General features: G+C 45.9%; 1 protein-coding gene across 1 annotated transcript; it reads left to right on the top strand.

Moving 5' to 3' along the window:
• Nucleotides 1-1,275: 1,275 nt before the first annotated feature.
• On the top strand, nucleotides 1,276-22,757 carry CAPN14 (calpain 14; the record flags this gene model as incomplete). Its single annotated transcript, XM_082672739.1, is given in 18 exon segments — nucleotides 1,276-1,287; nucleotides 3,006-3,091; nucleotides 6,484-6,558; nucleotides 7,599-7,762; nucleotides 8,812-8,931; nucleotides 8,934-8,974; nucleotides 9,467-9,475; nucleotides 11,416-11,609; nucleotides 13,387-13,532; nucleotides 13,682-13,737; nucleotides 15,054-15,111; nucleotides 17,659-17,723; nucleotides 19,379-19,447; nucleotides 20,108-20,186; nucleotides 20,830-20,946; nucleotides 21,297-21,352; nucleotides 22,257-22,340; nucleotides 22,752-22,757. Coding segments are annotated over 18 exon segments (1,437 nt in total).
• Between the last annotated feature and the right edge of the window lie 650 nt (nucleotides 22,758-23,407).

The following is a 23,407-nucleotide window of genomic DNA, read 5'->3' as shown; positions in this document are numbered from 1 at the left end:
TTGGGAACTGGAAAATATCTCATTTTTAAAAATGAGTGTATATATTATTACAAAAAAGTTTGAAATTTTTCATTTGTTTATTAGCCACTTATATTTCTTCTGTGACTGTCTATTTTTGTTTATCCTTCATTTTTCTAAAAACATTTTGTGTTTTTCTCATTGTTTTGAAAAAGTTTCCTTGTTTTTACAATAAGGACATTAATCTTATGTCTCTGTGTTTACTCATCCAGATCAATTTTGAAGATGTTTTGTCAATTACCTTCTCCTCGTCTCTCCCCTCCCCCACAAAACAAGATCATTGGGATATTTTTTTATCAGAATCTCAATAAAATTATAAATTAATTTTTGGAGAATTAACATCTTCTTAATATTTAAATTTTCAATCCAAGGAAATGATACAGCTTTCCACTTATTCTTTTACATCCGTGTAAACTTTCTGTAGTTTACAAATAGGTAAAAAAATTTCCTTTAAGATTATTCTGTTATTTTATATTTTTATTGTTACTATGAAAGATATTTCTATTATGATAATTTCTAACTGCTTATTGCTATATAGAGGAATGCCATTACTTTAAAAAGTATTTATCTAATGTATAGTTTTTTTACTTAATACTCATTCATACAGTACTTTTTAGTTCATTCTTAGTTTTCCAGTTAAATGAGGATCAACTAGTGTTTTTCTTCTTTATTAATACTATTTAGGTTTATAATTGTATTTCATATTTTGCCAGAATTTTCAAAACAATGTTGAAATTTTAAAAAGGAGCCTTCTTTTTTTGTTCCCCATGTCAGTGCTATTCTGATACCTATCTGGATTCTTCTTTCTTTCACCTCCTTGGCTTGGGAGTTGTGATCTTTTTCAATGCTTTTTTTTTGGGGGGGTGGGTCAGATAAAAAAGTATTCTTAGCATCTGGCATATAGCATCCTCTTAGATTTGACAGATACATGTATTTGTGTGTATATAGAATCCTACATACATAATTACATATTTGTGTTACGTGCTCTGAGTGTTTCTGAGAAGCCTAGGTAGATGGTGATGCTGTGAATAGAAACTGAGACCACAGGAGGAGCAGTAGGTTTGGAAAATGATATCTACTGATAGCCACAAGGATACTGAAGCTCAGACCAGGATCTTCTCAAAGGGTTTCCTTTTGCAGGATGGGACAGAACTCACATGTTTTAACATGTGAGACATGAGATTGAATTGACAGCAAACTCGATGTGAGTCAACACTAAGATGTAGGTGCCAAAAATAATTATAAGGTTTGAGCCGCATGCGCCCAAGTGTAGGAGATGAGGATAATCACTGCTGCCTGGAAGCCTGTTATGTGGCTGGCGCTATGCTAGCTGCTCTCACACACATGACTTACTTACTTTGCATGACAGTTTGAAGTGTCATGATTCTCCCAGAGAGCGGAACAGAAGATTAGTACCTAGAACGAGGCAGAGCAGGGCACGTGCCACAGTTTTTATGAAGTGTAGGTGAACTGATGGATAAACCCAGATGTGGTCTGATATGGTATGGTTAACAGTCAGGGAGCCAGTCACTGTGTTGTATTATGGTTAACTTAAGGAACTGAAATTTTAAAAATTATATTTGGAGGACTGTTCCCTGCGAGGGCAAAAACAACCAATCTACTGCTGTGCTATTACCCACTTGCAAGATTTTGGTTGTCATCTGTATGCCAATAATCCTAAACATTCATATCTCCAGTCTGAGCTTCCCCTGGGTATCCTGTAGACAGGCAGCTCACATTCAGTCCCAGGGTTGAGAGTTTCCCAGAGACCTCTTGGTAAGCACTAAATGTAATCATTACGGAATAATTTTAATTACTATTTTAACACAATTTACTGAGTGCTTATTATGGACCAGCCACTGGACTAAATGTTTTGTATTCATTACGAAATGAATAGTTGAATTTTCCCACTAATCTTACAAAGTATATATTATCCCTATTTTGTAGATGATAAAACTGAAATGATAAAACTGAGTCAGTAAATGGTTAGAGTTGGGTTCAGACCCCAGGTTTATTTGGCTGTAAGTGTAAGTGTGACTTCCCCAAAGTCCTCCAATTCCCTTTAACTCTGTTTCAGACTTTTTCAACTCCATTCGCACCTGATTTCTTCTTTCTCTTAGATCACCATCAGTCATGTTTGTGTGCGTCAAGAACTTTTATTTTCATATTGAGATAACGAAATTTATATTTAAAAATATTTATGTTTATGATTTTATATTTATTTAACAAACGTATTTAACAAAATTTAGCACTTAATATGTGATAAATACTGTCCTAACTGCTTTACCCATGTTAGCTCAATCCTCACAACAGTCCTATGAGTAGGTGTATTGGTGTCCTAGGGCTGCCATAACAAATTGCCGCAAGAGAAATTAATTTTTCACAGTGTTTCTTAAAGGCAGAAGTCTGAAATCAATGTGTCCTTAATACCGTACTCACTCCAATGGCTGTAGGGGAGGATCCTTCCTGCCTATTTCGGCTTAGGTGGCTCCCAGCATTCCTCAGCTTGGAATGCATAGCTCCGGTCTTTGCCTACATCTTCACACACCCTTCTCCTCTGTGTCTTTCCCCTTCTATTCTTTTGTAAGGACACTTGTCATTGGATTTAGGACCCACCCTAATCCAGAGTGATTTTATCCTAAGATCCTTAATTTAATTACACCTGCAAAGACCCTTTTTACAAATAGGATCACATTGACAGATTCTAGGTAAACGTATCTTTGGAGGAGGGTATTCAACTCATTGCAGTAGATGTGACTACTGGCTTCATTTTACAGATCAGGAAAAGGACACAGAGAGGTTAAGTAACTTCCCTTAGGTCTCACAGCTAGTGAGCAGCAGAGCCATTTTCTCCTCTTACCAACTCCCAGGGCCTTAGATCGTTCATTTCAAGGTCTCATCTGCAGGCATGAATCTCACCCAGATATCTGCAACATTTGCTATTGGCACTCAGCCCAGCCACCTGGACTGGTTCTCATTTTATACAGGTGACCTCCAAACATGGACCTGCGTACCTAGTCAAGCTGCGGAACCCCTGGGGAAGAGTGGAATGGAAAGGAGACTGGAGTGACAGGTGAGCTTCTGAGACTGGCTGGGAGGGGTGAGCACGGGGTAGGTAAAGGCTGCAAAGGAGGCTGCCTTTGGCACACAAATTCAAATGCGTGCTTTTGACATTTTCACATACGCATTATCACTTAATCATTTTTACAGATGAAAAAATGAAGGCTCAGAAAAATAAGTGGAATATTACTCCTGATAGAATGTACTCCACTCTATTTATTATACATTAATAAAGAGAATTGTCGGAGGGACTGGGTCTATGTGGAAAAATGACATCCAAAGATTTATATTAATTTTTTTTTTTTTTTTTGGCTGCGTTGCGTCTTCGTTGCTGCGCTTGGGCGTTCTCTAGTTGCAGCGAGTGGAGGCTACTCTTCATTGCAGTGCTTGGGCTTCTCGTTGCGGTGGATTCTCTTGTTGCGAAGCACAGGCTCTAGGCGCGCAGGCTTCCGTAGTTGTGGCATGTGGGCTCTAGAGTGCAGACTCAGTGGCGCATCGGCTTAATTGGGCATGTGGGATCTTCCCAGACCAGGGCTCGAACCCGCGTCCCCTGCATTGGCAGGCGGATTCTTAACCACTGCGCCACCAGGGAAGCCCGATTTATATAAATTTTAAAGTGGTGTAGAAATATAGCATCATAACGTTGTTGGTAGTGGTTTGTTTAGGAAAACAAGTGCTTGTCTTTGAGAAAAATGACAGGTTAAATTAATTTTGGTAGCTGTGTGATCTTAGGCAAACTTTTTAATTTCTTTGAGCCAGATGTGTGATGAGGATTAAATAAAATGATGGGCTTTATTCCATAGTGTCTAATCTGCTGTTAGTCTCATCCAGAGTAGTTTTCATTTTAGATATTATATTTTTTAATACTAGAGATACCATTTGAGAATATCTTTCACTTTTCTCTTCATCATGTCCATAGTTCCCTTTACATCCTTGAGAACATGAAGCGCATTTATAATGGGTGTTTTAATGTCCTTATCTGCTAATTCCACCATATCTCTCTTATTTCTAGGTCTGTTTTTACGTGTGGTCATGGATCACATTTTCTTTTTTTTTTTTAAACATCTTTATTGGAGTATAATTGCTTTACAATTGTGTGTTAGTTTCTGCTTTATAACAAAGTGAATCAGCTATACACATACATATATCCCCATATCTCCTCCCTCTTGCGTCTCCCTCCCACCCTCCCTATCCCACCCCTCTAGGTGGTCACAGAGCACCGAGCTGATCTCCCTGTGCTATGCGGCTGCTTTCCACTAGCTATTTATTTTACGTTTGGTAGTGTATATATGTCCATGCCACTCTCTCACTTTGTCCCAGCTTACCCTTCCCCCTCCCCGTAACCTCAAGTCCATTCTCTACATCTGTGTCTTTATTCCTGTCCTGCCCCTAAGTTCTTCAGAACCATTTTTTTTTTTTAGATTCCATATATATGTGTTAGCATACGGTATTTGTTTTTCTCTTTCTGACTTACTTCACTCTGTATGACAGACTCTAGGTCCATCCACCGAACTACAAATGACTCAATTTCGTTTCTTTTTATGGCTGAGTAATATTCCATTGTATATATGTGCCACATCTTCTTTATCCATTCATCTGTCGATGGACACTTAGGTTGCTTCCATGTCCTGGCAATTGTAAATAGAGCTGCAATGAACATTGTGGTACATGACTCTTATTGATTTATGGTTTTCTCAGGGTATATGCCCAGTAGTGGGATTGCTGGGTCCTATGGTAGTTCTATTTTTAGTTTTTTAAGGAACCTCCATACTGTTCTCCATAGTGGCTGTACCAATTCACATTCCCACCAACAGAGCAGGAGGGTTTGCTTTCCTCCACACCCTCTCCAGCATTTATTGTTTGTAGATTTTTTGATGATGGCCATTCTGACTGGTGTGAGGTGATACCTCATTGTAGTTTTGATTTGCATTTCTCTAATGACTAGTGACGTTGAGCATCCCTTCATGTGCTTGTTGGCAATCTGTCTGTCTTCTTTGGAGGAATGTCTGTTTAGGTCTTCTCCCCATGTTTGGATTGGGCTGCTTGTGTTTTTGATTTGATAGTGGATCATATCTTCTGCTTCTTCATATACATAGTGGTTTTTTTTGTTTTTTTTTTTTTTTTTGTGGTACGCGGGCCTCTCACTGTTGTGTCCTCTCCCGTTGCGGAGCACAGGCTCCGGACGCGCAGGCTCAGCGGCCATGGCTCACGGGCCCAGCCGCTCCACGGCATGTGGGATCTTCCCGGACCGGGGCACGAACCCGTGTCCCCTGCATCGGCAGGCGGACTCTCAACCACTGCGCCCCCAGGGAAACCCATATACATAGTGATTTTTTATTCGATACTGGACATTGTAGATTTAGTTGCTTAGGGATTATTTTGATACTTTGAAGTTTTCTTTTAGGACAGTTCTAGGAAAACTTTTAGTTGGGGCCTAACTTGACCCCACTACTAAGGTGTAGACCCTTTGGGTTCTCTACTGAAGACCCCATGTATACTGTAAGGTCTTTTGACTCTGGCTGGTGGGAATTCAAATGATTTCCAGCCTGGTGTCAGCTCTGGAAATTGTTCTGTGTATAGTCCAGTCTTGTGGGATTTCATTTTATGTATGGACAGATTTTATTTTAGCCAAAGACTCAAGGGAACACCTGTTAAGTTCTCTGGAGGTCCTTGTTTAAGTAGCCCCCTCCTCTTGGGCACTTTCCCCAGCAAATTCTAGCTGTCTTGTCTCCCTGAACTTCAGACTCTGTCTCTTCCACTCAGCAAGACTGCTGGGCTCTTTGTGGGTCCACTTCCCTGCGTCACTGTCCAGGGAAGTAGTTTCAGGCAGGAGTCTAGGCAGTGTTAGGCTCACTTTATTTGTCTCCCTCCTCTTGGGGTCACAATTCTGTGCTGCCTGCTGTCTAATGTCCAAGAACAGTTGTTTCTTGTATTTTGTCCCATTTTTAGTTGTTTATAGTGGGGAAGTGGTACATGAAAGCCTTACTCCATTGTAGCCAGAAACAGAAGTCCAAAATGATGGGCTGTGGAAAAAAACCCAATAGTAACATAGGTTCCAATGCTAGTTCTGACATTTAATAACTTTGTGACTTCAAGCAAGTGACCTAATCTCTTTTAACCTCAGTTTCCTAATCTTTAAAATGGCAATAAAAATCCCTACTTTGTAAAGTTGCTGTTAGCCTTAAATGAAATATGTCAAGAGCCTAGCCCAGAACTTGGCTCAGAGTAAGTGATGAATGAATGTCACACGTTGCTTTCATAATAGAGGATGTGCGATGTAATTGTCTGCAAGCAGTAGGAAGATGAGAATAAATAGCAACACTATAGAGCATTTACTGAAGAATTTCTTGCATGTCCCTCTCCATCCTTTCCTTCCCCATGAAAACATTTCTTTTCTGTTTTCAGCTCAAGTATGTGGGAGCTACTGAGCCTCAAGGAGAAGATTCTGCTGCTGAGGAAAGATGATGATGCAGAATTCTGGTATTTGACTCAGAGACTTGGGGCACACGCCCTGGCTTACATTAGGACATCCATCCAGCAAACGTTTACAGGGTGCCTCATGTATGCCAGGCATACATGAGATCAAGAGAGATCAAGAGACAAGATCTCTTATACAGAGATCAAGAAGACCCTTTAGGGGCTCATGGCTTAGCAGGGCAATCAAACAGGCACAGTCTCTGTGATGAGAGCAGAGACCCCTGGCATGGAACTCAGCGGGTGCTCAAAGCAGAGGGTGGGTGTGGCCACTGCCTCCTCTCCGACTTCTGTTTCTTGCCGACTATAAACCACCGCACCTGTGCCCTCCAGAGCAAAGCAATACTACCCCCACCCACCCCGAAGCCTCTCACCCCTTTTTATGAAAGGCCACCAGACACCCTGAGCTGATGCTGCTTCTGGGTGTCTGACATGAGACCCACCTATTCCCCATTCCTTCCACTTTTCACCCTTACTATTAACTCCCACGCTGTCCCTCCTCTCCCTGTACCCATCCTTTTCAGACTGCTGTGTCCCTTTCACTCTTAAAGTAAGTGGTCATTGAACTCAAGAGTCCTGCAAATACTATTATTTCTGTTTACAGATAGTAAACTGAGCTGGTTCAGACAACACGCCTTGGGGCACAACGTTAGCCAATTGGGGCGAAGATTTTTATCAATTGATGATGAGGAACTGATTTGTGCAATTCTTATTGAACATGTATAAATCAATTGACTAGCTATGAATGCCCCAATTCCACTTTATCACCACCATCAGTGGCCCAAGAACATCGCCCTCAGGTAGCCATTGTGGAGGCTTCTTCCAGCCACAGGGTGGGGTTTCTTGGTAGCACCACCTGCCCAAGATGGACCGTCACACTGGTCCATCCAGCCCCAGTCTCATGGGTCCAAAGCCAGCTCAGCTCTGCATGGGGGTGTGGAGGCTGGGGCCCTGGGTCCAGCAGAGGGCTGGGATGCCCGTTACTTAGTTGCAGCCTCCCTTCTGGTCCTCATGACTGGATGTCATCTCCTTCGTCCTCTACACAGGATGACACTGCAGGACTTTAAAGCACATTTCATACTTCTGGTCATCTGTAAACTGAGCCCAGGCCTGCTGAGTCAGGAGGTGGTCCAGAAGTGGTCGTACACCGTGCTGGAGGGGAGATGGGAGAAAGGGACCACGGCTGGTGGTCCGACAAAGTCACCCCGAGGTGAGCCTGTGCACAGGAGACAGGGGCTCTTGGGTCTAAAGGGGCAGCTTCTCCAGGCAAAGGTGGGGCTGCAGACAGAGCCGCTGCCCAGGGCCCCTGGCTGAAGGTGAGGGGGCTTTGCTGGCCAAGCTGCGTGCGCTGGCCCCGGGCTATGTGAACCAGGAAGATGGGGCACCTTTGTCCTAATTTGCACCAGGGCGTAGAATTCTCAGTCAGGCTGCCTACCTCTTGGGGGTGTATCTTTCCAGAGGGTTCCCTTTCCTAATCGGCACCAGGCGGCCACAGGCGCACAGGCATAGTAGAAGGTTGGGTCACATTTTTCTGTGGTTTTAGGATAAGGTCACTGATATGCTGAAGTAACCACCCCATAACAGGCAGGATTGAAATAGTATTTATATCGTATGCATCAGGCCCTCCTTACCTAGAGTTTGGTAGAGAAACAAGTCAAGGATTCCCAGGTCATCAGGTATAGGAGATGAAAGCGTATACATTCTCCAAGTGGAGAGGTTTGGGGACTGTGTCCCTGTCTCCACAATGGGCCATCTCTTGGGTAGGAAAGATGTGAAGGGGGTAAGATCTCAGCGGGGCCCGGGCGGCCCTGGCTCTGCCTTCATCTCCCCCACAGTGTCCCCCCGAAGGCTGAATCTGCACATAAGCTAAGGCTTGGTCCCCACAGCTCTGTCCCCTTCCCTCCCACCCCTTCCACCTCGGGTTCTTCTATGGACACACAGACCTGAGAGTTACTCTCCACTGTAGCTTTTGCCCAGCACACTGCCTGGCACAGACTTTGTGTCCTGGAGATGTTCACTGCCTGGGTCAGTGACTGTTAACTAACTGAAGAGAATGTGCCTGTGGTCCCAGGGGAGCAGCATTTTAACGGGGACCAAGCCTTAGCTTATGTGCAGCTCTGTCCGGGTGGACCCCAGCTCTGTCCGGGTGGACCTTGGGTGGGAATCCCGGGGCAGCACCCTGGGTCTGTGCTCCTCTCTGTGGTTTGGCAAGCAGGATGCTAGGGGAGCCTGTCTCACCTTGGCTATGTTCTGCCCCAGACACATTTTGGAAGAACCCTAAGTTCCTGCTGTCGGTCTGGAGGCCCCAGGAGGGCAGGAGGTTCCAGATGCCTTGTAGTGTGCTGGTGTCCCTGCTCCGGAAGCCCAGGCACAGGCACCGCAACAGAAGCCTCACCTCGCCATTGGCTTCTACCTCTTCAGGGTAGGTGGGCCTCTCGTGGAGTCTCATCCTTTCTTCCTGTTTCCTGTCCTCTTTACCATCCATCTCTGTCTACCTACATCCTTCTCTGTCTACCATGGGTGCAAATCCTTGGGAATATGTGATCTAGAACAAGCCACCTTCTTGCATTTGAACATCAGTTTCTACATCTGTAAAATGGGGACAATGATATTTATGCAAAAGGTGGAGTAAAAGAAGATCGTGTAGCAGTGCTTATCATTGTGCCTGGCACACAGTTGGTACAATTAATTCTAGTTCCCTTTGCCCCTCCCCAAAAGCCAAGCTTACCTTGCCTCACCTTTATCCAGGATTTCTGATGATGGATTAAAATGTCACTGACTGGAACAGCAAGTCTTATGGGAGGGGAAGTGGCCTCTGGGTAGAGTCTTCTTGTATACCAGCCTCCATTAGAATTCATGCTTGTGAAAGAGATGGATTCACTGCCTAATGAGGCCTCTCTTTTTTGTTTTTCAGATGAGCAAGGTGAGTTGCACACTTGCCAGGCTGGCCCTGGTAGGGAGTGATGTCCCGGGTTCACTGAGACTGCAGCAGCCTTATGTAAGGAGCCACGGGAAGGTCTGGCAATAATGCCAACTGCCTCTGTGTGTGCAAGTAAAGAGCATCTGCTGTTCTTTTTTATCCAAGGGCCCCCCAAAGTCCTTATACCTCCATAGACAGGTCTGAGCCTGATGTAGAACCAATAAATTTTAGAATCGATTAAATCCCTACATAAATACTTAGGGCTAATATTGAAGACTGTCACAACGTAGGAAGAAGGAAAAATCACAATCTTGCCTGAGTTATGAAGCCCATAATAAAATAGATCTATAACAGATGGGACATCAGGAGCCCATGCAGCCCACCTATGAGGGGACGAGGGACAAAGGCTGGGAAAACAAAACAGAAACACAGGCAGAGGACAGCAACAGCTCTGTGTTTCAGCTGCGGTGGCAGCCTAGAGGGATCAGTTAAGAAGGCCGGAGCTATCCCAGCCTCTGAAGGGTGGCGGATATTCTTTGTTTCCCAAAGAAAACAGGAGGGAAAAACTCAATTTTCTCAGATTGGACTGAATCGAGTGAAAGGGTTTTTGTAAAGAAACCATTTTGCGTTGGGTGTCTTGGCTTGGTTGGGTTTTTTGTTTTCCTCCCGAGGGAATACTGAGCGCTCCCAAAGGTGCCTATTGATTTTAAAAGAAAAAGTTATTTCGTCAAGGAGTGGTGGTGGGATGAATTGGGAGATTGGGATCGACACATATACACTAACATGTATAAAATAGATAACTAATAAGAACCCGCTCTATAAAAAAATAAAATAAAATTCAAAAAAAAAGTCTAGGAAATAGTATAAATGATGCCAGATCTCAAAATAGACATTGGTAAATCTAGACAAATCTAAAAGGCCATGAATTTCTATTAAATTCTACTATTTCATATAAAAAAGCTATTTATATCAAGCCTATTCCTAAATAGAATTGGGTCAACCTACAATAAAAAGTATAAACAGAACAAAACTATGAACCAGTTACAGAATTCAAAAGACGAGAAAAAAGTTATAAATAGATGAGAGATAGGGAAGCAGTTAATTCTACCAGGAGCACTAAACCTAGAACAGCTACTGCAACTGATTATAAAATTTAGTTCTGAGGTTCCTGGCAGCCAGGGCAAAGACAGCAAAGGGCTGATTTTCTAGTTCTCATTGTCTCAATAAAGAAAGCATGTGTCACCAAGAGATACATTTTGTTTCCCCAGCCCTAAGTGGAATCTGGGAAATGTCTTTATGTGGTGGATAGTGTCTTCCGCAGCAACTGTGTGCATCCCCCCTATGGATCTCCCCTCTCTCCATAGCCCTGCATGAGAGCCAAGGGAAGAGGAAGCAAGAGAGAAAAATAGGGCCAAAGGGGGATATAAAAGAGAGAGGGAGAGAGAAAGAGAGAATAAAAATAAGAGATAAAACAAAACACAAACCAGACCTCTGATCTGGGTCTTCTGAGCTTTGGCCAGTACTCTTTCCTCTTTTAGAGGCTGCTTTCACTGAGATGACACGGAATATCCAGTTGATCTGTATGGAGGGAGACAGCTGGTGGTCCGTCTGTACCTATGAGCATAATCATGTCATGATCAACCTTGAAATGGTAGCACATACATGGAGGCAGCTTCAGGAAGTATCAAGAATGTGGACATTGGAGCTCAGCTGTCCTGAATTCCAATCCTGGCTGAGACTCTTACCCGCTAGGTGACTTTGTACAGATGACCTAACTTGTCTGAACTTCAGACCCTCAACTGTAAAGTGGAAAGTGCAGACACAGTGACATTCCTCACCTCATCTTGTGTATGATATTGTTTTTAACACAAAGTCAAATCAGTCGACATATTTATTCAACCTCATGTAGGGTTCCAGCAAAGGTGCCCGTCCTCTACCCACAGGGCTATGATGACCAGAGGAGACCGTCTCCCAAGTTCTTCTGGGAAAATGCTCCCCTGAATTGGCCTGAGACGTTTCTCAGAGAGAAGGAAGTGAGTCGGGAGCTGTGGCTGGAGCCTGGGACATACGTCACTGTGCCCTGCACATCTGAGTCCCGCCAGGAGTCTGAGTTCGTCCTCAGAGTCTTCTCCAGGAAGTGCGTCTTTTAGTAAGGTCCAGGCCTCTCCCGGAGGTTGGGGTCCACTCGGGCCAGGGGAGGGGGGCAGGGTGAGGCGAAAATGGCGGAGGACGGGGGTCTCTGTGACCAACACAGGGGACAGGGTGAGCAGGAGAGCAGGGCAGCTGTCTTCGCGGAGACATCCCTCACTTCTTCCTCCCCGCTCTCCTTCTAACAAATGAACACTCTGCTGGACGTAGAGAGAAAAAGCTAGAACAGGTCTGGCCCCTGCCCTCCAGGGGCTCAAAGGCTGGAAAGGACATGGACGTATGAACAGTTATTTATGTTATGCTGTGTCTGGGGTAATCGTTTATCTGTCCAGGGTGTTTGGAGAGCACCAAGGAGAAGCATCTGAGCCACCCTTCCATGGTCCTGGGGGAAGCAGGGGTGGCCTCAAGGACGTGGTGATTCCTAAGAGATGCACAGGGTTTGCTCAGTTGAGGGGGGCTGTCATCAACCATCAGGCTCAGATAAATCAATATACACTCATCCCAGCCAAACTTATTACAGGCCTACCTCGGCGATATGGCAGGTTTAGTTCCAGACCACTGCAATAAAGCAAATACTGTGTTAAAGAGAGTTACAGGATATTTTTGGTTTTCCAGGGCATATAAAAATTATGTTTACACTGTACTGTAGTCTATTAAGTGTGCAATAGCATTATGTCTTAAAAAAACAATGCACATACCTTAATTAAAAAATACTCGGGAATTCCCTGGCTGTCCAGTGGTTAGGACTCTGCACTTCCACTGCAGGGGGCACAGGTTGGATCCCTGGTCGGGGAACTAAGATCCTGCATGCCGAGTTGTGTGGCCAAAAAAAAAAAACAAACTTGACTGGTAAAAAATGCTAACCATTGTCTGAGCCTTCAGTGAGTTAGAATCTTTTTGCAATAGTAACATCACTGATCAAAGATCACAGTAACATATAATAATGAAAACGCTTGAAATATTGCGAGAATTACCAAAATGTGACAGAGAGACAGGCAGTGAGCCAATGCTGTTGGAAAAATGGCGCCCATAGACTTGCTCTATGCAGGGTTGCCAGAAACCTTCAATCTGTAAAAAAATGCACTAACGCGGAGCACAGTGAAATGAGGTAAGCCTGTATTTTGCCTATGATTGTTCTGACATGACAGCCCTTCAGTGCTTAGAACCCAGTTCTTTTTCCATCATATTTCGGGCATAGATAGTTTATCTTGGTCCCAGGCCTCACTGCCTTGTGAGACCACTGAGTCTGAACGTACGAGTGGGAGTAGTTAGATGAGGGTGGGGGAAGGAAAGGGCACACGGGGTGGAGGGTTCTGCTTGAGCAAAGGCCGTGGGGTGAGAACACAGGGCACGTGGGGAGGTACAGCCGTGTGCCGAGCCCTGTGCCAGACTGCACACTTCAAGGGCAAGTGGGGCGTCAGCTAAGGAACTGGGAAGGTGAGTTCCCAGGGGTGGGAGAATATTGGTCAAAACGTTCCCAAAATGATCCCCAAGAAGTAATTCGGTCTTTTCTTCCCCCTCAGTGAAATTGGCCGCAATTCAAGTGTCGTCTTCCCTAAGGTGAATTGTCAGGTGGAATTCCACATCATGGGGACTGTTTACAGAGCTGGGAAGGGGGGCTTCTCCCCTCACATTCAGGGGTCCGGGGAAGAGGTCTGCAGATCCTGCAGGCCCTACTCTATGGTGCACATGGTATGTTATCTATCGTGCCCTAGAAGTATGCAGGTTCTGCTGTTTTTGCACCAAAATAACTGCCCTCTGGTCAGGTCCTTGGCGTTGAAGGCCCGGAGCCCCAGATGCAGGAGTCACACCTCCATGTCCTTCTGTTTCTCTCTACCCGGTGTTTCTTCTGCCCCTTTCACGGTTTGCTACTTCCCCAAAGCCAGTGACGACTGGAGAAACAGGGATGTGGGTGAGTGCTATGGTAAAACATTTAAACCAGCACTCAAGGTCAGACTCACAGATTTCAGAGGCCTGGGAGCCGTGAGCACATTAGTGTGTGCACGCGAGTCCATTCGTCCAGGGGAATGACCAAGTCCTTCTGTGTGTCTGTTCCTATAGGAGACCGTAGAGCAAATGGAGGGCAGGATGAATTCTTCACCCAACTCTTTGAAAAGGTAAGTTGAACCAAGGTGGGTAGCAAGGAGCAGGGCACGCTGTGGAGCCTATAATCCCATGGCGGGCGGGTCTGCATCTGCCTGACCCTGTGTGTAAATTGTGATTTAAGGCTTTCTAGTCCCCAAACTGCCACTTTCTATGAAAGCCCTCAAGGTTTTAGACAAGTGAATAGAGCTGTTGTTTCCAGAAGGCTCCTGTAAAATGCATATCCGTTCTTGGAAGCTACATTGATTTGTTGTAGGAAAAACAACTTTAATTTTTAATCCCTGTGACAATGGAATATGGCAGAGGTGAGACTCAGTGTTGGGAGGTGTGGGTGGAGCCTGGCAATGATGAGCCCTGGGGGGTCTGGGGGAGGGACGCCCAGGGAGAAGACCCCGTGGGTGGGTTGGTGGGGGTGGAACTGGTAAGAGGCATTGGGGAGGAGGAAGCCTACCCTCCTGGTCCCTTCCAGTTCTTTCCTTGAGCTGACCCAGGTTTGAGCACCAGCAAGAGGCCACCCCGTCCCTAACCTGAAGGATGCGAAATACATTTAGAAACAGGGCAAGAAATCTGGGCCTGACATCTCAGTGATGTCATTACAACTGGAAGAACATGAACTGCCTGTGTTAGTAACAGCCCTCCCGTCTTCTCTCATCTTCACCACTGGCATTTTGCTTAATGTCATCAGAGAGGATACATCAGAATCTTATGTGTGTTGTTTATAAAAGTTTTCCTCCATACCAGGAGTTTCCAAACCTCTTCTGCGGCAGTCCTTTTTATCAAATGGAATCTCACAGAGAAACCTAACATATATAAAACAGATAAATATGAACAGATAACTTATAGCCATTTTATAAGCTCAAATTTATGGCACTTATATTGCATTAATATGTTCTAAAGTTAAATGTTCATGTAAAGGGTTGCTTTTCTGAACTCTAAAATGGAAATCTGGACTCTTGGCTAAGGATAGTTTATTAGTAATAAAACGGAAACCCAACTGCTGAATTTTCAAAGCATCTCTATAGAACCCAGTTTGAGAATCACCGCTATTAGTCTACCTCTTAAGAGTCCTGCCCTGCTGGGGTGCTCTGAACTTGGCACCCAGTTAAACTGTTGTAGAAGTTCTTATGAAATTCCAGATTTAATTATACGTCTAGTCATGTTCCTTATGTGCAGGAAAATGGCATCAGTTATTCTGCCCAGAAATGGCATATGTGCCACCCTGAGCAGATGTGGGAGAGGCCTTTCCCAACCCTCTTTAGCTGTGGGCCCTCTGCATCTAACGAGCCTTCAGCAGTGATGATTCACTTCTACCACTCTGCTTCTGCTCCAGCATCCAGAAATAAATGCAGTCCAACTGCAGAAGATCCTGAACCACATGCCCTGGGCAGGTGAGTATTTCAGAGTCATCCTGTAGGACTCAGGGGTCACAACTTTTCTGAACTCTGGGTCTATTTCTCTTTCTCCTGGTGGGACATGTGAATGCCCACTGGTCCCCCCAGGAGCTGTGTCTTATACCAGGGTGGGTCGTGTGGTCTGACAAAGAGGTAGAGGAATTTATGCAGCTTAGAAAATTGTTCTTTTTTTTTTTTTTTTTGCTTAGTTGAGTGTGTAAAGATAGATGGCAGTGAAAATGAAGATTTCTGCTAGTTTGCTAATTTGAGAAGAATAGCTGAATAGTTCTTTCTTGGCATATAAAGTCCATGTGGAAGAATGGCATTCATTTTCTCAACCCGGCAAATAAATATTAAGTATCGACTAGCTTACCAGAGAGCTCTCTGATGAGCTCATAGTTAAATTGATTAACCCACAGAAATCTGATAGGAGCACATCACGAAGGAGAACTGCAGATGGGCGGTGTGGATGCCTTTGTAGGAAGCTTGGGATAAATCATCAGGAAAGCTTAAAGCCCATATAAAAGTATTTTGAGTGAGAAAAACATGATTTTGAAAAAAAGTAAACCAAACAATTAAAGGGTATTTGCTACCTGAAATATGTGATTGCCTCTCCTTTACATGAAGCCAAGATTTCAAACCCAAACACACTCAGAAACTGTATAATTTCCAGATGGTTTCTCAAAGCCAAACTCGGGTATCATAAAAGAGCCAGAAAGGGAGACTCTAGAAATTATACAATGTGAGATGCAGCCCCTCCCTACACCTCCTCAAAAAACAAAAAAAATGTAAAAGAGATGGCTTCTGCACATTTAAATTTTTAAGGCGTTAATCACAAGTATGCAAAATACCTTGGAAAGAATGGATGGACACATTGCTTTCATTTATTCCTATGAGAGGGTTTCTGGTTGATAGATCAGAGAGCTGCTATAGCTTTTGGCAAAATAGTTGGTAAAGTCTCCCATAATAAATGATGAAATGTGGGTTGGAAAGTTGCAATATGATTCACAAGTTTTATCATCATCCCAAGAGTTATATAAATATGAACCCAGAGAGATAATTCTATGTTATGGGTCAGAGCCTATACGTTTTAAGTATTTAGTTGAGAGGCTCTGTATTCTGTATTCTGTATTCTGTATTCCTTGGTCCCCTTACACTTCCTCAACTTTTATCAATGGCTTGGAAGAAGACATGGCATGCAGGCTTATCAGATCTGCAGAGGGCACAGAACTGGGAGCAATAATTAATATAATAGCCAACAGAATTAAAATTCAAAATGTTCACCACAAGCTGTGCCCAAGCCCAAAAGATGAAATGTAGTCAGGGTGATAATTAAAATCTGCCATTTTATAATATTTAAAAAATCAGTTGCACAAGTTCCTAAGAGAAGAGACCTCATCTTTGTGGCAGTTAATTTGAAAGCTATCTGGTTAATTTAGTTGACCTTGAGCTTAACATGTGCTAATAGTTTCAAGTTGCTGCTAAATAAGCGAAACCAAATTCAGGCGGTATTTAATGGAAGCATTTAGTGTGTTTTTGAAATTGTGTTCTGAGAAATGTTAGAAACCGAGAGGTTTTAGTAAGTGTTCCATGAAGTAAAATGGGTTCGATTCTATGGTCAACGGTGCTTAGGAAATTCTGCATTAAACAAAATTTCAACATTGGTTCCTGTACACGGATCACGTGCTACGGTACATGGTGATGCAGACAAGGGTCATAGATACAGAATATTTCAAATGTACTTGAACTCAAAACCCTTTCTCTGCAAAACGTCTCCCTGGGAACCTCATTTGGGAAATGTGGACTGAAAATTTTGGAAGTGATAGACCCACTGTACTCTGCTTAATCCACCTGCATCTGCAGGAGTGCGTTCCAGTCTCGGTACCACATTTTAGGGAGACGCTCGCAAAGCAAAGTGCGCAGAAGAGGGAGGTGAGGATTTAGAAACCATATCATCTGGGGAACCGATGGAGAAATGTTTAGATGTTTCGAATGGAGGGGAGGAGTCGAAGAGGGGACAAATACCTGTTTATGCTTTTCTGGAGGTAGAACTAGGACTAGTGAGTGAATTTTACAGGCGCTTCCCTTGGAATTAACAGGAGAAGTTTCTCCTGACTTGGAGCTATGGTTCCATGTGAAAAAGTGAGCTCCCAGAACCGACAGGCCTTCTGTCAGGACATCTGAGATTGTCTCCCAGTTTGGGTGGGAGCTTGAAAAAGGTGCCCTTTCAGACTGGGGAGCCTGTGACTCTATCGTCCTGTCTGCCCCCATCCCAGCCCTCCGATACACAGGACCATGTTCATCTGACCTACTGTGAAGCAAAACCAGAATGTTCTCTGCAGGGTTTTACTGTGTTACTGGGATGTAGGAATCCCCTCTAAGCCTTCTCTCTCTGTCTCCACTGTTCTCATTCTTCCTGCCCCAACATAAATGGTGGTCGTTGGGCCCTATGGCCAGCGTAGGCAGCACTGCCCCTTCCTGTTCAGAAAAGGGCCATGCAGTCCTGGGGCCACGCCCATGCAGACTCTTTCCGTTCCTTCACAGGTCTAAGGAGCGAACAGCCTCTCTTCAGCCTCGAGGCCTGCCAGGGGATCCTGGCCCTACTGGATGTATCTTTTTGGGTTTGTGGGAGGATGCATTCTGCTGTTAGAGAGCTTTGCCCTGGAGCCAGGCGGCCTGGGGTTGAATCCCAACCCTAGCACTTACTAGGTCTGTGATCTCCGACTAGTCACTTAGCCTCACTGTGCCCCAGGTCCTCATGTGCAGCACAGAGATGGTATTAAAACCTATTCTGGGGCTTCCCTGGTGGCACAGTGGTTAAGAATCCACCTGCCAATGCAGGGGACACAGGTTCTATCCCTGCTCTGGGAAGATCCCGCATGCCACGGAGCAACTAAGCCCATGCGCCACAACTACTGAAGCCCGTGCACCTAGAGCCCGTGCTCCGCAGCAAGAGAAGCCACCGCAATGAGAAGCCCGTGCACCGCAACGAAGAGTAGCCCCCGCTCACTGCAACTAGAGAAAGCCCGTGAGCAGCAACGAAGACCCAAAAAAGAGCAGCCAAAATACAAAAAAAAAAAAACACCCCAAAACGAAACCTATTCTGTAAGATTTGTATATGAATACAAATGAGATAACCCACGTACAGTGCTTAGGACAGAACTGTCATCGAAAAGTGATCAATATTGTTATTAATAACAATAAGCTTACTTCCTGACAGCGAGGATGAGGCAGCTGCAGGGTGGCGGTTAGTAACAATTCTCCAGGTTACAAGAAGCTTTTACAAGAGCCTCAGGGTCCTGAGTTTTCCATTTGGTGATGGGGCAGCCGCTGCCCCCATTTACAGATCAGGAAACCAGAGCTTGGGGAGTTCCGTGACATGCCGCGAAATCAGCTTTCCTCGTTCTCAACACTGTCATTTTTCTAGCAAACCCTCTGCCTTAAGTTGTTCGGAGTTTAATTACCCACGCCACAGAGAGGCACATAGAATGGATACTGTGAGAAGGGTTGCAAATATAAAGAATGTTGGCAGAAACTTTGCAGAGGCTGCGGGCAGTGTGGGATGGTGGTCAGGTATGCAGGCACTGGGGCAGGTCCCAGCCTTGTCAGCAGCTGTATGAACTTGGACAAGATCATGCTCTCTGAGCCCTCATTTCCTCATCCATAAGAGGGAGGAGTTAGTACCTACCCCACCTACTAGGTGAAAATGAAGTTCCATAGGTCAAGTGTATAGCTCAGCGCTAGGCCCACCATCAGGGCTCAAAGAGAGGTGGTGTGTCATGGTGTTTTTGAGCCAGTCTCTCTGATGCGGGGGTACTTGGACGTGGTCTACAGGGCTAAGCGTTCAGCTTTTAACCGTTCCTAAAATGACTAAATATAAGAGGCATCCTTAGCCGCCCTGTGCCTGACTCCTTCCATGAGTTGGTTTTGACAACAGTGAGAAAAAGAGTTACTATTTTTTATTTAAATCGCATCAGATTGGCCATGTCAGAATACCCTGCTTCACTAAGTGGTAACTGTCATCATCACCATCATCAGACCATCCTCTCCTCTCAGTGCTGCTGTGTTGCAGCTCATTCTGTCCTTTCCTAGTAAGGGCCAGGGAGCCCTGGGCTGCACTGAGCAGTCAAGGGAGGCCAGCTAGGGATAGCTAACATTGAATGGGGTGTCCCAAATTGCACATTGCTGTGTGGAGGGCCCATTACTGCCTCCAGAGGTGTGGACAAAACTCCCCTGGCGGCTTTGACCTTAACCCTGCTATCAGCTTAATGCGTCCGGCACCGTGAGTATCCAGGAATTCGGGGACCCGTGGAAGCAGCTGATGCTCTATCAGGTAAGAACAAGTGTTCACCACGCCTCCCACGGGACAGTGCAGAAATGGCAATTCTGCAAAACTATAAGGTACCCCTCTCCCTTTCAGCCCTTTCAGCCCAACCACTCACCTAATCTTCCCTAATGTCCTTTTAGTGTTTCCTCCTTTCTCTCCCAAACTCAGAGAGCCTGTTGCAATAGTCTTCTGAATTTTTAAAGCGACATCTGATCACATCGCTTCCTTACTAAAAATGTTTTGAGACTCCCCATGGCCATCAGTCGAGTTCACACTCCCTAGCATGGCATTTAGAGTCCTTCATAAATTGGCTCCCTCCTACTTTTCCAATCATTACTCACAACTCTCCTCCCGTCTCCTGAGTCATAAGGTTGGAAGCCCTTCAAAATTTGGATGGCGTGCTCAGATTAGGCACGTTTACCTATACCAAGACTCTCCATCCCCCGTAACAGAAAGACCGCCCACTCTCACAAGCCTTAAGGAGAACTGGGAGAGGAGGTGGGATCCTGACAGGGACCCCCTGCCCTATTCTTGTCTAGGCAGCCGGGCCTACCGGTGGAGCCTCACACTCAGCAGTCCTGCAGCCTTGACACTGGCGTGTGAGGGCTCTCAGGTGGGGCTTGGAAACGCCTGGCTTCCTTAGCCTTTGGTGTGGGCTCTTCGCAGGAGGTTTTCCACAAGCAAGGCACTAACTGCTCAGGATGCCTGAACTGGGCCCAGCTGCGGGCTGCCATGAGGGACACAGGTAGGCCTGGAGGCGGGTGGGGAGGTGATGCTGCAGGGCGCACACCAGGCAGGGGATGGGGCGGCGGGGGTGAGTGGTGCTGGGCAGGGTGTGTGGCGTCCTGCAATCTTCTAATGAGTAGGGTTACTCCCCGAGTTCAGAGGCCCAAAGACCAGGATCTGTGAATAACTAAACCATTGATTATTATCACTATGATCACAGCTAACGTTTATTGAGGGTTGGCACATGTATACTCGCATTTAATCTTTGCCAACACCCTGTTCTAATCCCCACTGCACAGAGGAAGAAATTGAAGCTCAGAGAAGTTAACTTGCCTGGGGCTTAAATCCAGGACTCCCAGACGCCAAGGCAGATAGATGCTCTTGACCACTAAGCAGACTGCCTCCTGCCTTCAAGGCCAGTAACCCACGTGATGAAAAGATCCTCATGCTGGTTGCCTAGGGGACAGGGATGGAGAATGGAGAGACAATAAAATTAATAGGCTAAATAATTGAAAAATTCACAATGAACCACGTAAAAGAAGATCTTAGGCTATTAGGATTCAGGTCCCGGAAGTGGAGGGACAATTTAAGGGGCCTCAGGTGGGAGGGGAGCTGGATATGAGGTTTCCGGCACCCACGGTGGGAACCCTTGCTCAATGCAGGAATCGCGCTCAGTGATGACGTCTGCCAGCTGATGCTCATCCGCTACGGTAGCCCTGACCTCCAGATGGCCTTCGTCAGCTCTGTCCGCTTGATGCTGCATGTGGAGAACATGCAGGGTGAGCTGGGGGGAAGGAGGGAGGGCCCGGGCTTCCTCTGCTCTCCTCGTGGATTGCCCACCTGTCCCCAGTTCAAGCACGAGAGAGGACTGCTGCCAGTGCAGGGAGCTCTGGGGAACGCTGGCTCTGTGCCTGTGAAACCTAGCTGCATCTACCCGAACTACCTTATGCCCTGCCTGCTCCAGGGCCAAGGTGTGAAGCGGCTCGCTTAGAACAAGTGTGGCGCGTGTGATTGCACAGAGGCCGAAATTGGCTTCCTGGGTGAGGGGACGTATGGGAGGAGCTAGTCCCTCTTGTTTCCAACACATACACACGCATTAGCTGTGTTCTTTTCTACTGCATTTTCACAGACGTCTTCCAAAACTTGACCCAAGATGGCAAAGGGATATACCTCCAGAAGCCAGAAGTAAGACCTTCTCCACGGGGTCGATTCATGTCATCTTAGGGAGCAGTGGCCGTTGCCGGTTCAGGGGCTTGTGAAGGAGAAGGGTTCTGAGTGCCCTTCGTTCTGCTGAGTGCACGATGGAGCACTGTATTCATTGCACTTATTCATTTGTGCATCAAGTATGACTGGGAACCCACTGTGTGCCAGGCATATGTGAAGGTACAAGTGTTTGTTGAATGAATGCGGTGATACGCTGAGGAGAAAACAGCTCTGTGTCTGACACTGGCTGTCTTCCCCTTCCATTCAAGCTGCACGGATTTACTGAGCACCTGCCATGGGCCAGATGTGGAGACACTGGAGTCTGGAGTTGAATCATCTGCCCTTTCTGTCGAAAACACATCCTCCATTTGGGCTGCTTAGAAAGAGACTCATAAAAGCTGGGGTTTCTTCCTTGACCTCGGATGTTCAGTTTATGGAATAAGCTTCTAAGATATAGGGACCCTCAACGTGTATCTACCCTCAATCACTCCCATATTTGAGTGTGAAGGTGGGATGCAGGTGGAGGGGCAATGGTTAGAACTTCTGAGCCCGTACCCAATCACAGATCCCCAAGGACACGTGATCCCTAGCGATCCTTCCATAGCGACATACTCCACACTGAGAGAGCAGGACAGCCATCAGAGTGGCTCCTGACGCAGGGCAGCTCACAGCTCGAGCAGAGGCTCCTAGAAAGCAACGTTCTATCATGGCAAGAGAGCTGGACTGAGACCCAAGGTGAAGCCACAGCACCCCTCGTAACCACCTGTGGGACTGTCAGCACATCGCGTTGCATCTCTGGGCCTCAGCTTCCCTGTGTGCGAGATGAGCTGGCTGGGTGATGTCTAACGTTCTCTCCAGCTCTGACCACCTCTGGTTCCTTGAGGAGATCCTCAAGGCCATCGAGGAGGCCTACAGGGAGTGGCAGCCAACTTGCTGGAATTTCACTCTGGGCTTTTCTCTGACCCCACTGGTAACTTCACCATTCTCATCTTCATCATCACCAGCATCACCATTTTTATGTAACTGGCCCGGGGAGTGGTTTCCCCAGAGGTTCCCCCCTATGTGAGTTAGAGGGACCGTTCATCACACCCACATAAAGCTGTCAGACAAATGTAAACATGTAGACTATGCTCTGTTGGATCTCTGCTACCCCGTCGGCCCGCACACCTGCACACTGCTGTCACAAGCACGCCAAATTGAATTCATGGGGGAAACTTGCATTGAGAATTGAATATAGAATCAGCCTGCATCTTGGCTATCATCATTCACAGGCAAAAAGGGAAGTCAGGGTTGATTGTATTTCAGGTTGATTTATACTTGCTATGGGATGGTGTGGTCCTTCTGGCTAAGCTCTCCATTAGTGTCCTGTCTGGCTTCCCAGGAGTGATGGGGGAGGAGGCCCCAAGTCCTGCATCAGGCTCTAGGACCTGGTGACTGAGAAATGAAGCATCCTTAACTGAATGTCAGAGATGGGTCTGAATAGATCATAATTTTCTTCCTCATTATTCCAGTGGCCGATGATGACTCTGTACTCCTCAGAAGGCTGGACGCTCGTTGGCCCTCACTGAGGACTCTGCATATGGCCCAAGGGTGGCCTTTGGCTGAGACCAACCCATGCTCAACCCACCCACAGCTCTTCAGGACTGTGTCTCCCGCCATCACCTTCTCGTCTGGTAAGATTTCTTTTCTGCAGATCTCCCCTTTGGACGGGCAGCATACAAAGAGGGAAGCAGCGAGGCAGAAAGATTGCCTTGGACTTGTCAAGACCAGCTCTCTTTCCCTGTGACCACGACCTTGTCACAAGCAGAAACGTCATCTAAGTAATCTGATTCCAGGCTTGGTGTTCTTTCCTTTATACAATACTGACTCCACAGGTGTCCAACTTAAATCACCTTAGACATGCCGCGTTCTCACATTTGGGGTAATAGTCTAGGTTTCAAGACCTGAAGAGGGAATGATATGTTTGTAGGCATCTGTACCGGCATCTATAAACTGGTAGAGGGATCGGCTAACTTTTAACTGTCTGGGGGTGGGGCG

Source organism: Grampus griseus, assembly GCF_964374135.1.
Source record: "Grampus griseus genome assembly, chromosome: 15".
NCBI classification, from domain to species: domain Eukaryota; kingdom Metazoa; phylum Chordata; class Mammalia; order Artiodactyla; family Delphinidae; genus Grampus; species Grampus griseus.
This window is presented reverse-complemented; position numbering and strand designations above follow the sequence as displayed.